Genomic DNA, 16082 nt, shown 5'->3' with positions numbered 1-16082 from the left:
GCAACGGCAGTCGGGGCAGTGGCTGGCCTGCAACGAGCTGACACTTGTCAGCTGGAAATAATTTCCAAAACGCGCGCCGGGGGCATCCAGGTTCCTATTGTCTTGCTGAACGAGGAGGGTTGTTCGAGGATCCAGCGGTGTTGTCTTTCAATGTATTTGCCCTGAGCCGCCGACACATCGCCATATAACGGTTTCCTTGGCACTCTTATCTGCCCGATGATTCCTGTACGAGGCCAGCCAATCTCGCCAAATGTCTAGATCTTGATCCATGTGCGACCAACCTTTCCAGAACTTGCGGCCTTCCTCCTAGCCATTGATCTCGACTGTCACTTCGACCCTCGACTGTGCCGACAGTATTATATACGCGAGTCCCTTGACCAGCGAGAGCGCGGCCACGGCTCCCACACCAAGTCCCACGGGCTCAGACTTTTTTTTACGTACGTAACAAGCACGCAGCGCAACACATTCGAAGGGCCTCCCCGATTTCGCCGTGACACACGTCCTTCCGGCAAGCAATCTCGACTGGTATCTTCTGGAAGACTAGGTGGAATCGAACCTGAGTCTTGGGAAGATCCAAGCCACCACGAGACAAGATGCATTTCGCACTACCCCCACGAAAGACGTCGATTCCTCCGCCGTACATGCCTCGGTCGAACCGTCTACCCATGCTACGGAGAAGCCGCTTCAAGCTCATCGCGATCACGGGACTGTTCTTCTTGACGGTAATATACCTGCTCACCCGCGGCAATGGGCATCCAAAGCTTAAGAAGCGCATGCCTACTGGTAACCCGCCGGTGGTGGTGGTGACGGTGTTCGACGAGGCCAAGTACGGCAAGGGGTACATCGACTCGATCAAGGAGAACAGGATAGAATATGCCAAGAAGCATGGTATGTTGATGCCGCTAAAAAGCCACACAACAGCCGACTAACAGGACTGACAGGATATCAAACTTTCTTTGCCAATGTCGGCGACTATGATCTGAAGGGTGCGCCGGGATCGTGGACCAAAGTGGTGGCCATGCGCCATGCTCTCACCAAGTATCCCGAGGCCTACTTCCTCTGGTATCTGGACCAGAACGCCTTCGTGATGAACCCGCAGCTGAAGATTGAGGACCACATCATGAAGACGGCCAAGTTGACGGACCTCATGAAGAAGGACCATCCCGTTGTCCCGCCAGACAGCATCATCAAGACATTTTCCCACCTTACCGGGCAGGACGTGGACTTTATTCTCACGCAGGACAAGGACGGGTTGTCTGTTGGGAGCTTCATCGTTCGCAACGGAGAATGGGGCGAGTTCTTCTTGGACACTTGGTTTGATCCTATTTACCGGAGCTACAACTTTCAGAAGGCCGAGACACACGCCTTGGTAAGACTTGTTTGCCATAACTTCCAAAGCTGCCAGGCTTACTGACCTCCTCTAGGAGCACATTGTTCAGTGGCATCCCACCATTCTCGCCCGTCTCGCCATCATCGATCAGCGTCTTCTGAACTCCTACAGCCAAGGCAACAAGGGGGATCAGTACAAGGACGGAGACATCGCCGTCAGGCTCGTCGACTGTGTATCAGCCGGGGCCAACGCATGCGAGACCGAGTCTCAAAGATTTGTCCAGCAATGGCGAACCTCTTTTGGCAAATCCTGACGAAGGAACGGCGCACCTGAGGATTTCGAAGATTAAAGCAATAAACAGACTCAAACGATGACGACGGATTAGACACGAATTCCGAACCAGACCCTACTTTTTCGGGCACACAGGCGGATTGTGCATTGCGCCATTATCAGCATCACCACTGCGGGCGTTTAAATCATTTTTGACTTCATACCATGGGACTTGGGTTGAAACAGTCAATACAGGCGTTAGGTTTTATTTTTCATCTTTTGGAGGGGGGTCTTTTGGACAGAATAGCGATTGGAGGGTGGCTGCACAAAAAAAGCGAGGGGGGAGGCCAGGGGCTTTTTGACTTGCTTTGGTGTGCTGTTTGAAATTGTAGGCACACGCAAGACATGGGCCGAGCGGCGTGGTGGGGAGGGAAGACATGAATGAGGATGATGTCGGTAATATTGCGGGCAATGATGTGATGTTGCTGGCTGTTTTTAAAAGAAGTCACACTGGGCTGTGCAATATGAGAGAGGAAAGGGTCCGCGGAGGGAGGGGGGGTGGGGGGGTTGGTTTATCTTGTATATCAATCATGGCCAGGGGGGAAAGGATCAAAGCATATGGTTGATGCATTTGTGTGTGTTGTTTTGCTGATGTTTGCTTTGAGATGAGGTGTTGTTTGAGATAGAACAACAGGCAGGTGCTGCAGACCAACTGACCTGGGGACTGTAGAGTTCATGGAAAAACCCAGGGTTGCAACTTATCACTTATCGAGTCATCACCAGTCAGTGACCTCAGGCGAGCTGGCTTCGCTTCGGGATGGTAACGTAACGGTCGAGCAGTAGCGGCGCAGCGCCAAGCACGATCGTGAGCCAGAGGCAGATGCCACGATTGCATCAGATGGTCAGCTTTTTCCAGATTTCGTAACCAGGCCTCGGAGCTTTTGCTGTGTTGAGAGTGTGACGACGACCTGGGAGGTGGGGAGGGTAGTTTTGGGTGAGGGTATCCTTTTAATCGATCATGCGGAATGGGTGATTGAGTGAGTGTCGTTTTTGGATGAAGAGCATTGGTGACACACCGGCAGCTGTTCTAGCGGAAGACATAGGAAATGCGAATATGTAGGAGGGAAGCTATGTTTTATCGAATGGGATCAGCTACACAAAAAAAACCCAGCATGTGATTGTCCTCAGCCCGCGAGGTGCATGACAACGGCTCACTCCCATCTCCAACTTTTGTGTGGGGTTGCCGGGAGCCGCGGGTTCTTTCACACATCGCCATCGCGCGCGGGCAGGCTACCACGCTAATTGGCCTTGCTGGAGAGACAGCCTCCGCTCTTTTGTCTACAGCGTCACCCGCTAAAGCAAGCCCAGAAGCACTTCCCCAGCCATTACTTCCCTTCCATTCATCCCACTTTCACACCACCTACGTGAATCTGTAGGGGGGACTCATCTTGACCCGTTTGTTTTCTTTGGGTCAATTGCTTTTGTTTGTTTGTTTATTTGTTGTTTATTATAAAGGGGGGATATTTCGACACGAGAGACTGGATTGGTAAAACAACCACAGACCCAAATCTCAAGATGCCCGGCACATCACGCATGCCGGTTAGCCTGCGGGAGGGCTTCAACAATGTGAGGAATCGGTCGAGGGCGGGGAGCCCGTTGGCGTTGGGGATGTTGAACTTGGATTTGTCAGTGAATTTTTTCCCTCTTTTCTCATGTCCCTTTTCTACCTATCTCGGGAGAATCGGTTTATACCAAGCACGCAACTCTGTGATGCAAGCTGCCACACTCCAACTTTCACATAACATCCCGCCCCGAGCGTTGCATATCATTGCCAAGCTCGGCCTCCAACCAACCTACCTACCATCTTGCGCCAACCTCCACAACTGACAAACCATCTCCAACAACGACAGAGCCCGCAACCTAATTTTCTTCCTCTTCGTCCTCCGCTGGACCCGTCGCGTTCTATGGAAACTCAAAGGCCGCGGCCTCATCGGCACCATCGTCGAACTCTACGTCGACCTCCGCCGCATTCTGTACGGTTACTTCCTCCGGATGCCCGGCGTGCGAAACCAAGTCAAGAAACAGGTCGATGAAGCAGTGGGAAAACTCCAGACAAAACTCGTACCGCTCAACGCGACTCGCTATCTCACGCTGCCGAAAGAAGGATGGGACCAGGATGCCGTCCGGAAGGAGTTGCAGACGCTGGCGGATATGGACCACACCCGCTGGGAGGACGGGTTTGTTTCGGGCGCGGTTTATCATGGCGAGGATGAGCTGCTGAAGCTGCAGACGGAGGCGTATGGGAAGTTTACCGTGGCCAATCCTATTCATCCCGATGTTTTCCCCGGGGTGAGGAAGATGGAGGCCGAGGTGGTGGCGATGGTGCTGGGGCTGTTTAACGCACCTGCGGGGGCGGCGGGTGTGAGTACCAGTGGAGGGACAGAGTCGATTTTGATGGCTTGTTTGAGTGCGAGGCAGAAGGCATACGTCGAGAGGGGTGTTACCGAGCCTGAAATGTACGTCCCCCCTATCCATTTCCCCCCCCATCTATCACCCCCCCTTTTCTAACCCCCACTAGGATCCTCCCCGAAACAGCCCACGTCGCCTTCCGCAAGGCAGGTCTCTACTTCAAGATCAAAACCCACCTGGTTGCCTGCCCAGCACCAACCTACCAAGCCGACACCCGCGCCATCGCCCGGCTCATCAACTCCAACACTATTCTCCTGGTCGGGTCAGCCCCCAACTTCCCACACGGCATCATCGACGACATCGCCGCCCTGTCCAAACTGGCAGTCAAAAAGTCTGTTCCCCTGCACGTCGACTGCTGCCTCGGCAGCTTTCTGGTGCCGTTCCTCTCCCGAGCGGGGTTCGAAACCCAGCCATTCGACTTTAGACTCAAGGGCGTGACGTCCATCTCTTGCGACACGCACAAGTACGGGTTCGCGCCCAAGGGGAACAGCACCGTCCTCTACCGGACGCAGCAGCTCAGGAGTTACCAGTACTACGTCGATCCAGCCTGGTCGGGCGGTGTGTACGCCTCCCCTGGCATCGCCGGCTCCCGTCCTGGCGCCCTCATTGCGGGGTGCTGGGCTAGTTTGATGTCGACCGGTGAGGACGGGTATCTCCAATCGTGCATTGAAATTGTTGGCGCGACTAAAAAACTTATCGCTCACATCACTACCACGTCTCCTGTTCTGGCGCAAGAGCTGGAGATCTTGGGCAGCCCGTTGGTGTCAGTTATTGCGTTTAAGAGCAAGACGCTGAATATTTATGACATTGCCGACGGGATGTCGGCCAAGGGGTGGCATTTGAATGCGCTGCAGAACCCGCCTGCTATTCATGTCGCGCTCACGCTGCCGATTGTGAAAGTGTGGGAGAAGCTCGCGGCGGATCTGGAGGCGGTGGTGGAGCAGGAGAAGGAAAAGGAACGGGCGAGGGTGGCGGAGGGGAAGGGGGCAAAGGGGAAGGAGGTGGGGGATAGCGCTGCGCTTTATGGGGTTGCGGGGAGCCTGCCGAACAAGAGTGTTGTTGTCGAGTTGGCGAGGGGTTTTTTGGACATTCTTTACAAGGCTTAGAGTTAGAGAGAGAGAGAGAGGGGGGGGTGTGATAATGGGGAAGGAAAAGCGATAGATTGCAAGCGAACCAGGTTGGGTTGTGTTCATGATTTGGGAGATGTTTCTCTTGAGGTGAAGAGTCCATGTTTTTGAATCAAGCAGGCATGGAATTGATACATATCAAGATTCCACTCATCACATTTTTGTTATGTAAGAATCGTGGAAATATTTCTTGTTCATATTTCCATATATTCCTTCCTTACTATACCTTGCTACTACTCCTTGCCAACTTTGGGATCCAACTTTGTTTCAATGACCATAAGATAAAAAAGGGGTATTCTACTACTCTCTCTTTCCTCTCTCTCTTTCCGACTTCAAACTTTGAAACTTCCCCTCACTCTCTCACTCTTTTGGTGAGTCATTTCAGCGAGTGACTCTTCCCCCCTCAATGAAACTTTCAACAAAAAAGACACTTCCCCCCCTTGTCCCAAGACAAGGCAGACTTAAATCGTATTCCGCCCATCCTTTCTCCCCCTTTGGCATTGGTTTGCTGCTCTCAACTCCCCTTCCATGCATGCCATAAAAATATAGCGTTTTGTGTGTGTGTGTGTGTGTGTGTGTGTATGTGTGCGTGCGCATGTGTGTTTGTGATAACATATCCCACCCATATAACGCCCCCCCCCGCCCTCTCCTTCCCTTCCATTCCATGAAATCTCCCTGATACCCAAAAAAGAAAGAAAACATAAATATCATGCCACCCCGAAAATGGCAGACAGCCTCGCAGACAGGGCTAAAGGAACCAGATCACCACCTAGAGCTCACTGTCCCTCCCCCGTCCGCTCAACCAAGCATTATCAGCAACGCCCCCACTGGGATTAATAGTAGCCTCGGCGTCGCCGACCTGCCTCCTTTCCGTCACCTCGAGCTGCTCCGGGCTCTTGAGACGCTTGCGCATGATATACCGCATCGGCAGCGTCAATCCTTGGGATGTTGTTCTAGCACCCCTCATGACGACTGGTTGCTATTGGAGTGGCTCCGACGAGCTGGACAGGCGGTTGAGATGGAGGTAGACGTCTGTGCCGTAGCTGTTGGCCGAAATTAGTATGCTGTGACAGTTGAAAAGGGGGAAGAAAATGAACATACCCTTCCATGCTGATCAGCTTAAGGTCCCCACCGAAATACCTCGCGTACAGACGACTTATCGGCAACCCATACCCAAAACCCGCCATGGGAGCCTTAAAGTCGCTCTTGTCGAAATCAGGGTCCAGGTTTGGTGTCCTGTCGACAGTGGTGTACATGTACGTCCAAACAAGCGGGATCGAGCTGCGCGGTATACCGCCGCCCTCGTCCGAAACCTTGATCGTGATATCCTCCTTGCCCTCAGCCACAATCACCTTCGTGACGGGAAACTCCTGCTTATCCTGGCCGTGCGTCTCGACAACCGCACGCAGCGAGTTCTTGAGCGTTTCAAAGAGCATGTGCGACAGGTGCCCAGGCACGTACATAAAGTTCAAGTTAGGATTGCACACGAGCTGGATCTTGGGCGCCTCGAACAGGCCGTAGTGGTCCTCGCAGACAAAACGCGCGTTCTCGATGGCTTCCTGAGCCAAGTCCTTGACGTACGTCTTGGTGCAGATAATACCGACATAGGACGGGTCCCGGTAGTGGCTCTGATCGGTCAGGGCGATGTGCTGCCCGATCAGCATGCGGATGCCGATGCGTGACATGTAGAAGCGATCGAGGAATGACTGGATATTGTTGTCGATCTGCATCCGTTGCCGCTTGCGCTTCCACTCGAGGATGCCCTGCGCCATGGTGGTCACGACGCTATCGTGTCTCCTCTTGATGCGGTGCAGCGTCTGGGCGAACCTCTTGTTGTAAAGCTGCAGCTCGGGCGGCCAGTCTCCCGTGTCGTCGACCATAGCGAAGTATCTTCTTGTTGCGGGGAACTTCCCCTTTGACCAGCCATTGTTGACGGCGTTTTGCTGCGACACCGGCGTCCACGAGTTGTACTGGCCCTCCTCGATGCTTGGGTTCGGTGTCGCCTCGCTCAGCCATTGGTTTCCTTTCCCTCCGGTTATTTGCGCGGGCTTCATTAATCTCTCTCGTACATCTCTGGCGAGGTTCGGTCTTGGTAGTGTTGTGATTTCCTGGACGCCAACAAGATTTCTGGTGAGTCATGCAATTCTTACACCCCCCCCCTACGCGCTCGCTCAACAGACCCAGGGCAACAAAGCGACAACAGCTTCTGTAAAAACATACCTCGAACGACTGTGCATACCAATCTGCCACCTTCTTCACCGATGGCATCTCATTAAGGCCATCGGGCAACGTCTCGAGCTCCTGGACGCGGTGGGCGAGCCGTATGGGGAGCTCTTCGGCGAGGAACTGTGAGGCGCGGAATAGGGTACCTGGGTTACTTAGAATATGGGATAACCAAAACAAAGACAGAACTTGACGAGGCTTCCACAAACTTACCACTGGATGGCTTCTCGCCAAACTGGACCATCTGGCGCAAGCTTACCCCGGTGGCAGGGAAGCTTGCATAATGCCTGATGGTGTCCATCAACTTCTCGCTCTTTTTCCACGACATGACTGCGGCTCAGAGAGGACCAATTGGTGTGGTGCTATGTCTCTAGCTGGGCTGGCTGAGGTGTGTTGTGTGGTAGTGGTGCAGGTGCAGCATGAGGCGCTCACAAGGCAAAGACGACGCAACAAGAGTGGACTCGAGGCGGGCAACAACGGCTTTCTCGGTACGGGTACGGGGGCCCGGGGCCCAGAGAAAGAGAGGCTTCTGTGACTTCGCTACAGCCGAGGCAAGGCAAGCGGATCCGGCTGTCTCCCCAATGACGCAGCGCACCGGTGTGCCGGAGGCTTTTCGGTTGAAGTGTGGCTTCAGTGGGTGTTCAGTGATGTAACCGCCTGTAGGAGATAACAATCTGTGTTGACAAGTCAAGTGCCGGATAAGAACAATCCTGTCAAGGACGGGAGTCAAGACAGAGTCAGGAGTAGGAGTAGAGAAAGTGGTAAGTGGTGTAGTAGGAGTAGGAAGAAGACGAGGTAAGGTAGGTAGGTACCGGGAGGGGTGTCAGATGTTCATGTGCTTTTCCCGGGATACAGGCCGTTCCAGGGTTTTTGGTGGTGACTCGATGGGTTGTGTGGCGCCCCGCTAGCTGAATAATGACGGACCGCTGTGACGATGCAGAGCCGGATTTGTGCTGCTGTACCCCACATCGAAGCTCCCGTCCGCTGCGGGGCATCTGTTTTCCCCTTCTTGGCTCCCCTTCACAATCCATAGATATCACTTGTCTTGTCTGTATCACATATATCTGGCATGTCTCGATTTCTCTCTGCAATATCTGAATCTCGGGACCCTGCAACGGTTTTTGTCTTGGGGCCTCGTTCCTGTCGCTCCCGCCGGTGCCTCACCGGCTACCTGCTGGATATCTGTTCTGTCTGGCACCTAATGATTAATCTACAGTTATTCAACCTCCAGTTGACATCATGATCTTGACTCAGCACTCAGGCATTGGAGATGACTTGGAGAACAACCCCGCAAAAGACTTCAGACAAATATGGCGCATACACTCAAACTGTTGATATCTCACAAGATGAACAGCCGATGATCCTCCTGTCTTGTTGATGAGCTGGCATCAGATGACAGACAGGTCGGAGATATGTCGCTGTTCCGTCGCATTTCGAACGGCTCGGTAGAAGAGGTCCTGCATCCCCGGGCATGCGGAAGATTGCCGGGCGACAGCAGCCTCATCAGCTGAAGAGGGTTGCCCTGTTACACCGAGCTCACCTTGGGAGTTCACCTTGGTTGCTCACCTGGACTGCTGACCTTGGCCGGGTCTTGGCTCAAGCAGTAAAGTGGGGCAGCCGTTTGAAGCCTCACGATTTGCTTGGCTCAACTCACCACCACATCGGTGTTGTTGCTGTGTGGTGTAGGGTGTACCTCTCATAAATGATCACCTAACGACCTGTGAATGCCGCCCTCAATGTGAATCCATCATATCCAACTGTCGCGGTTAATCAGAGGAGGACAGTTTTTGAATACCACCAATGTCTTGACAACCTGTTTCCATTACCAACTAACGACGTTACGACTTTACAAGCCCTGGTGATAATAACCCCGTTTTTGTAAACAAAGACAGCACCATGTCGGGCGATGAAAACACGGACGAGTGGGAACCCATACCATCGCTTTCATCACTTTCGCCGTTTTCCTCCCCCGCTTTGTCCTTTTTGCTCCTCAGCAAGACCGATTTGGCCCACGATTCGGATCATCCGAGTTTTCACAGCAGTAGGCACGATGATGATGTCTTGTCTCACACACCACCACCCGCCACCACTCCCCGACCACCCAAAACACCCTCCCTTCTCACACCTTCCCCACCATCTACTTCCCGGTCAATGCATGGTTCTCATCTTCGGACTCCAACACAGCCATCTCCGCTGCAGCTGAGCAGTAGTGTTGTTGGGTTGGGTCTTGGTCATCTTGGGATTGGTCCACCGATGGTATCGCCGCTGCAACAAAAGGTTCCTGCTTGGATGTCGGCTGGCCATCATGAGGAGGTTATTGAGGAGGAGACGAGCATTACTCATGATGCGGATGATGAGGATGAGGAGGATGAGAGGGATGAGGGGGAGGTTATGAATAGGCAAAGTCTGATTTATGATCGAGGGGTTGATCATGAAGTCGAGGAAGAGCAGCGGCCTGAGAGGAGTGAGCGAGACATCATGATGAGATTGAGTCAGATCTACGGCCATAAATTTGAAGATGAGAGTGAGAAGGATGAGCCACGAGGAGAAAGCAGGCAGGTTCTCAGCCATGACAGAGAGGCTGATGATGAGGATGAGGATGAAGACGACGATGGGGAGGAGGATGGGACTGATGAGGAGGATGAGGTTGATGAAGAAGATGAAGGCGAGAACGGAGCTGAATATGAAGATGGGGATAAGCAGGAGTCGGACGACCAAGAATTTGGGGATGGGCAAAATCCTGCTTATGACCAAGGAACCGACGAGGAAAGCGAGGGTGAAACGGAGGGGCAGCGGGTTGTGGACAGGCAGAGCGTTGTTTACAACCCACGACCTCATGGTGACAGTGAAGATGAGACAAACGAGCAGGTCATGAACAGGCAGGACCTTTTCAGGGATCAGGAAGGCGATGATCAAAGTGACGGTGACACAAATCAGCACTCCATGGACAGGCAGGGCCTTATCTGGGAGCAACAACACGATCATCATAGTGAGGGTGACACGAACAACGAAGTAATGAACAGGCTGGATCTTTTTCAGGATCAGGCAGGCGATGACCAAAGCGAGGGCGATACGAATGACGAGGTCATGGAGAGGCAAAATCTTCCGTGTGAACGGGAAACCGACAGACTGCAGCAGAGTTTTATCTACGACCACGACCAACCAACCGATGAAATCACCCAAAACAGCAAAGCGATTCTGGTCGACCGCCTAGAAGGCTTGCTCCACCGATTAGCAACTTCAAATCCAACAGCCGACCTCGACACCATCGACATCTTACATGCCAAAGTAGACGAAATGGAAAGAGCCCTCTCAGCCACCTCGCCCAGGAAACCAAACACATCTAGGAGGCTATCATCAGAACTAGAACCCCTCCAACACTCCCAGGAGACCACCGCCCACTTCTCCGCCCAAGAACACCCCAACCAATCCCCCACCCACACCAGCAACATCAACCTCCACCAGTCCATAGAATCAATGCCCGACACCCTCTCCCCCTCCGCCTCCCTCGCCCAACTGCGCCGCTCCCTCATCCTCCCCCCCGCCCTCGCAACCACACCACCGCCCTGGCTCCTGCCGTCAGCAGTCCTCTCCCCGATCAAATCAAGCGAGATTTTCTCTACTTCAATCTCCTCCCCAACCCAACCAGAACTCGACGCAGCAGCCGAAGCCACAAACAAAGCCCTCGAAGCAGCCAAGGAAGCCGCCCGGGCGCACTCGGAAATGACGGAGCGGATCGCCGCCGAGGCGGACGAGTTGCGACGGGATCTGGCGGTCGTGGTGGAGAGGTTGAAGAATAGGAGGGAGGAGACTGATGTATGCCCGCTTTTCGCCCTTGGGTCTTGAATATATGCTGATGATGACGATGTAATCTTTTAGCACATCCACACCCTCCTCATCCAACGCGCCGAGGCGGCTGCCGAACGGATTTTGGATCTGGAAAAAGAGCTTTCCGATCTGGAGGATGACCTTGCGTCTAGCGAGTCAGAGCTGAGGCACTTGAGGCTGAAGCTGAGGGCGGTGGAGACGCTGGTGGGGGAGTTTGTCGACCCGGACGAGACGGACCCGGAGCTGTTTAGGTGTATTGAGAACTGGAAGGAGGATTGGAGGGTGGTGAGGGAAAGGATGAGGGAGCGGAAGAGGGGGAGGGAGGAGAGGAGGACGAGGTTGAGGAGGAGGGAGATGGTGGGGGTGGTGAATGAGGAGGTGGAGGAAGGGGAGGAGGAGGGAGAGAGTACGTTGACTAGTTTGGGGGGGGTTGGTATGGGGGAGCAGGGGAAAGGGTTGTGATTTTATGGAGAGAGTTTTTTGTATGTGATACCCTGTGAGTACCTACCTACCAAGTAAGTTATGGAGTTTTAGGGTTTATATGGGTTGACTAGTCTCAATTATTAAATTTTAACAGGTTGGAGGGTTTTTTTGTTTTCAATTTTTTTTTCATTTTTTTTATTTCTTTTTTTTTTTTCATTTTTTTCTACAGTAGCACTTTTGAGCTTAAATATCGATTATATCCAAACGGGAAGTATCCAAAATCCCTTCCTTCCCAGAAAGAACAGCAGCCTCTTTTCTCTCAGTCAATGTGAATCCTCCACAACTCCCTCCCACCCCCACTAACAAACTCAGTCCGGGTATGCATCATGGCAAAGTCATCACTCACCACCACATCCCCCTTGCTCCACGCGTGCCGGTAGCACACCCGCCTGTCATACAGCAAATCACCCAACAAGCCCCTCACAACCTCATCCGTCAACCCCATCCCTCCCTGTCCCCTTTCCGAAATTTTCAGTCTGCAATTCATCGGCCCAAACTTTGTCTTTGACTCGGGCCAGTGCTCGTGATACCTCAGACAGGGCAGTTTCGTCGTGGGGTGCTCCACCACCAGCGGCAGACCCGACAGGCTTACCCCCCCGAACGCAGTCGTGTTCAGCGACATGGTGCACTCTTTCAAGACATCCAAGCTAACAACATGCTTGTAATTCTGTTCCAGATATCGAAACAGCAACCTGCTCGCGGCGAACAGTGTCAAGCCCGTGTTGGAAGGGGAAGGGGTGACGGCAACAAACATCTGAAACCTCGGCGGTAGAGAACTTATCTTTCCCGTCTCCAGATCTTGCGTTGTTTTGAAGACACCGTCGTAGTGAAACGCCATTTTCTCTGCCGATAGGGAAGAGACAACTGGGTTCCCCTTCTCGTCAAATTCTGTCCCGACGTCTTTGACGGACATAATGACTTCGTACCGGCCTGGCCAGCCGAGGGTAGTGCCCATTTCTTTGGCTTTTTGGATGAAGAGGTCGCGATTGGTGGTTTGTTTGAAGCCTCGGAGGCAGATGGGGGAGTTGTGCTCTGCTAGGGCGCGGATGGAGAGGATGGGGATGGAGGTGATGGAGAGGGAGTTGGGGATGAGGGGTTGGATGAGGAGGCCGCAGGGGTAGAGGGGCTGGATGAAGACTTGGGGGGAGTCCCAGAAAAGGGGTGATTTCTCGCGGTAGTAGCTCCCGTGGCCGGAATGGGAGAGTATGAGTTCGAAGGAGGGGTCAGAGTCGAATTGGGAGCGGGGGAGGGAGAGGATCGTGCCGTCTGCTTTGAGGCCTAGGCAGCAGTGCCAGGGGGTGGTGCCGGGGGTGGTGTTGGGTAGGAGGCTGATGGGGAGCTTGGTGTTGGTTTGGGTTTTGGGGTTGGGGTTGGACACTGAGCCCTTCGGGTGAATAGACAGACGGAGATGGTTGGGAAAGCGTTCTCGAACAGCCCTCGCAAAGGCGTCGCCTCTCATGAGCATGTTTTTGGCGATGTGCTCGGTGCCCCTCTTGAACTTTGACTTTGACCGGTCCGAACCCAAGGGATAGACATGCCTGAGGTCTGTCTCGAGGAACTTGATGTACCCGCGGTACGTCATGCAAGTGTCCCCGTTGCAGCAGATCTCAACCGAGGCGTCAAAGTCAGGGCGGCCAAAGGTGTTGAGGAGCGCCCTGCGAAACTCGGTGGCATTGGCGACGTATGTGATCTCATCCAGGTCATTTCCGGGAAACACATGGAGAAGATCTTGGAGACGAGAGAACTTGATGTTGTTGCCGAACCCCTTTTCGACAGCGAGGTCACGGAGTGCTTGTCCATATGCCCAGACATGTTTGTCGGGAACGCCCAGGAGGTCGTTGTATACCAGCCCATCGGAGATAATGGTCAGCTCTGCTCCTGGGGGGTAGATGTCCTCAATGGCGGCACACAGCCCGTTCAAGTGGGCTAGGGCAAACTGCTCTGCCATATCGGGAAGACGGCCGAGGACCTTGCACTTGTCGTTTGGGGACTTGAAAGGAAAGGCGGGGACACACATCTTGATGGTCTGATTGGCCCGGACCTGGTCGTAGATGAGAACAAAGAACTTGAACATGTCGTGGCTATCCGAGGTCTCAGATCCCAATCCCGATCTGCTGAGACGGTATTTGTAGATGACCTTGAGGACAGCCGACGCTTTCATAGCTAGAGCTTCGTCAAACCCAGCCGTGATGTTGAAGGCGTAGGTGTTTGCCATGTTGAAGTGGACTCAGACACCCAGAGCACAGGGCAAGGGTGAGAAGAAGCAGATAACAAAAGCTCAACGAGCACTGAATGACAGTTGAGTAGGGGCTAGTCTCAAAGAGAAAAGCAATGCCGTGAATGCTGAAAACCGGTTGAATCTCGAGAGCAGATGGCACGGAACAGCCAGACTGTTTTGATTCTTATACTTCTATGTCCCCCTTGTTCTTCATCGATCGCCGAGGTGGCTTCCCCCCCGAGTCCTCCTTTATAGCAAACATCTTGACTCTCTTCGCCTCCTCCCTTGCCAGGTCCGGATCACTGGGCAACACGGGAACTTGCGGGGTTGTCGGGGTGTCACAGTATACACTGTGCCTTGGTGGACGTTGAGCCACCATTCTGGTTGCTCCATATCGTGGATATGTTCGGGCTTCAGTTGCCAATTTAGTTAGTCTCCTTGTACTACTTTGTCAATCGATATCGGACCATAGCACGGGGCCAAAATCCACTCGATTCGGTCAGCATGTGAAGGCTGTGTGAGCTCGAACCTCTGATCAAACATGCCAACATGACAACCTTCTTCCACCTCTAGCCCAACTCGCACATCGCAGCTGCGACGCTACCATCACCGCCTAAACTCCCAAGGGCCCCCTATCTCCAACCCTCAGGCCATTTTGCCCTACCCCATGACCAAGTCAACAGCTCCCTTACCTTAATTACTAGCTTAAGCTGCTCTGCCACCTCGTCACAGCTTCGAGCTTGCTTGAGGTGGGTAGAGTCCGAATACGAGTCTGCCGTGCTTCTTTCAAGGCCTGAAAACAGCTGCCTGTCTTTCTTGAACCTCCCTTCGCAACCAAAGTTGGTGGTGGAGATGGTCACGTGAATACTCACCTAATGCACCCCCTTTCTTTCATCACCAACGGTCTAGAAGCCAAATGCCGGTGCTTCGTTGATCTCTGGCCAATTATACTTTGTCGTGGATGTCTCGGTTTGTCAACTATTGTCTCCCTAATGTTGATATATACTAGCTGGGCGAGTATTAGTGATGGCGCAGCCTTGTCCAGGCGGGATACCTAGGGGGGGGGATGACTTCACCAACGACAAGAACTTGTGTTTATCATGTGAAAGAGTTTTACCCAACTGTTATACAACACTTGTTGTTGGAATTCGGTGAGCAATGTCAGCCAAATGTGGCAGCTGATAACCTGTAGTCGGGCCTCGAGTGAACATCTTCCCCTACCTCCGGGTAATGTACCCGCGTTAGGAGTGGTCAGACCTGGGGCCCGAAAACCCCTTTCACGCAGCAAAGGCTTAAACTGATAAAACCTTTCAAAGTAGGTCAAAATAGGTCCTCGCCGAAACCCTTCAAAGCAAATCAAATACGTACCTCGCCTTCTCCTTGCCTTACAACCTGCCCTCATTGAATCTATACACCAAATTCAACACTGTGACCCGGATGGATATGCGCGCAAAAGGAAACTTCTGATTGGTCCTTCTGGATTGACTGATAGGTTAGGTTGGTACCTGCGCCGTGTCCCCTTACAGAACCCTGACTCAGACAACCAGGGTTGCGGCCGTGTGTGTTAACGTGCATCACCAACAACACCACCATAGCCACGTCACCTGCCTGCGACGATATCCACAAGCGGTCAGCTGTCTAACTACGCTGGTGTAGTGTTGTTGGTGACAGTCATGCCACCGGTATTCACTCCAGGAGCAGTCGCCGAAGCTATTCCAAGACATCATCCCCATGCGCAACCCTAACCCCCACCCTTGATTCCCAGCTGTAAAAGGAAGTTGTCTGAAAAGAAAGAAAAAAGGGGTTGTATATACCTCAAATATCTTCGAACTATCCCTCCAAGTCTCTACCTAATAAGATCCCACCCTACAGCCCAAAACCACCCGTACTCACCCACCTTTCCCCCCAAACCTCACCCCAGGCCCCAAAACCCAACCGCGCTCGCAGGTGAAACCACCGCCTCCCCACCCACCCTTACCTATTTCACCACCGCTACCGCCTCTCCCGCAGTAGATGGAAGAGGTCAGCTAACTGCGCTTGCTGCCCCTCCTCCTCCTTTCCCGGGTAATCTCTGGGACGGTTGGGAGGAAGGCATCATGTGCCAGCCCAGCCAACATGGTCGACAACAACAATG

At 53.2% G+C, this 16082-nt stretch overlaps 5 protein-coding genes across 5 annotated transcripts; 3 read left to right on the top strand and 2 right to left on the bottom strand.

The window, feature by feature from the left end:
* The first annotated feature begins 24 nt into the window (after positions 1-24).
* MNN11 (putative alpha-1,6-mannosyltransferase mnn11) lies at positions 25-2151 on the top strand. Its single transcript, XM_062877938.1, has 3 exons — positions 25-888; positions 942-1369; positions 1425-2151. Exons 1-3 carry the CDS (start codon positions 594-596, stop codon positions 1641-1643), a joined length of 942 nt encoding a protein of 313 aa, XP_062733758.1. The 5' UTR covers positions 25-593; the 3' UTR covers positions 1644-2151.
* Positions 2152-2779: 628 nt separating this feature from the next.
* DPL1 (Dihydrosphingosine phosphate lyase) lies at positions 2780-5175 on the top strand (the record flags this gene model as incomplete). Its single annotated transcript, XM_062877937.1, has 3 exons — positions 2780-3285; positions 3511-4116; positions 4179-5175. The coding sequence occupies exons 1-3, from the start codon at positions 3176-3178 to the stop codon at positions 5173-5175; spliced, it is 1713 nt and encodes a 570-aa protein (XP_062733757.1). The 5' UTR covers positions 2780-3175.
* A 157-nt stretch (positions 5176-5332) lies between these two features.
* PDK2 ([Pyruvate dehydrogenase (acetyl-transferring)] kinase isozyme 2) lies at positions 5333-8287 on the bottom strand. Its single transcript, XM_062877936.1, is given in 5 exon segments — positions 5333-5783; positions 5794-6239; positions 6298-7304; positions 7417-7565; positions 7633-8287. The coding sequence occupies 4 exon segments, from the start codon at positions 7745-7747 to the stop codon at positions 6176-6178; spliced, it is 1335 nt and encodes a 444-aa protein (XP_062733756.1). The 5' UTR covers positions 7748-8287; the 3' UTR covers positions 5333-5783; positions 5794-6175.
* Positions 8288-8501: 214 nt separating this feature from the next.
* QC761_307900 (uncharacterized protein) lies at positions 8502-11709 on the top strand (the record flags this gene model as incomplete). The annotated part of the gene is made up of 2 exons (XM_062877935.1): positions 8502-11235; positions 11299-11709. The coding sequence occupies exons 1-2, from the start codon at positions 9316-9318 to the stop codon at positions 11707-11709; spliced, it is 2331 nt and encodes a 776-aa protein (XP_062733755.1). The 5' UTR covers positions 8502-9315.
* Positions 11710-11989: 280 nt separating this feature from the next.
* Positions 11990-13945, bottom strand: QC761_307890 (uncharacterized protein; the record flags this gene model as incomplete). The annotated part of the gene is made up of 1 exon (XM_062877934.1): positions 11990-13945. The coding sequence occupies one exon, from the start codon at positions 13943-13945 to the stop codon at positions 11990-11992; it is 1956 nt and encodes a 651-aa protein (XP_062733754.1).
* Between the last annotated feature and the right edge of the window lie 2137 nt (positions 13946-16082).

Source organism: Podospora bellae-mahoneyi, chromosome 3 (genome assembly GCF_035222275.1).
Source record: "Podospora bellae-mahoneyi strain CBS 112042 chromosome 3, whole genome shotgun sequence".
In the NCBI taxonomy this organism is placed as follows: domain Eukaryota; kingdom Fungi; phylum Ascomycota; class Sordariomycetes; order Sordariales; family Podosporaceae; genus Podospora; species Podospora bellae-mahoneyi.
This window is presented reverse-complemented; position numbering and strand designations above follow the sequence as displayed.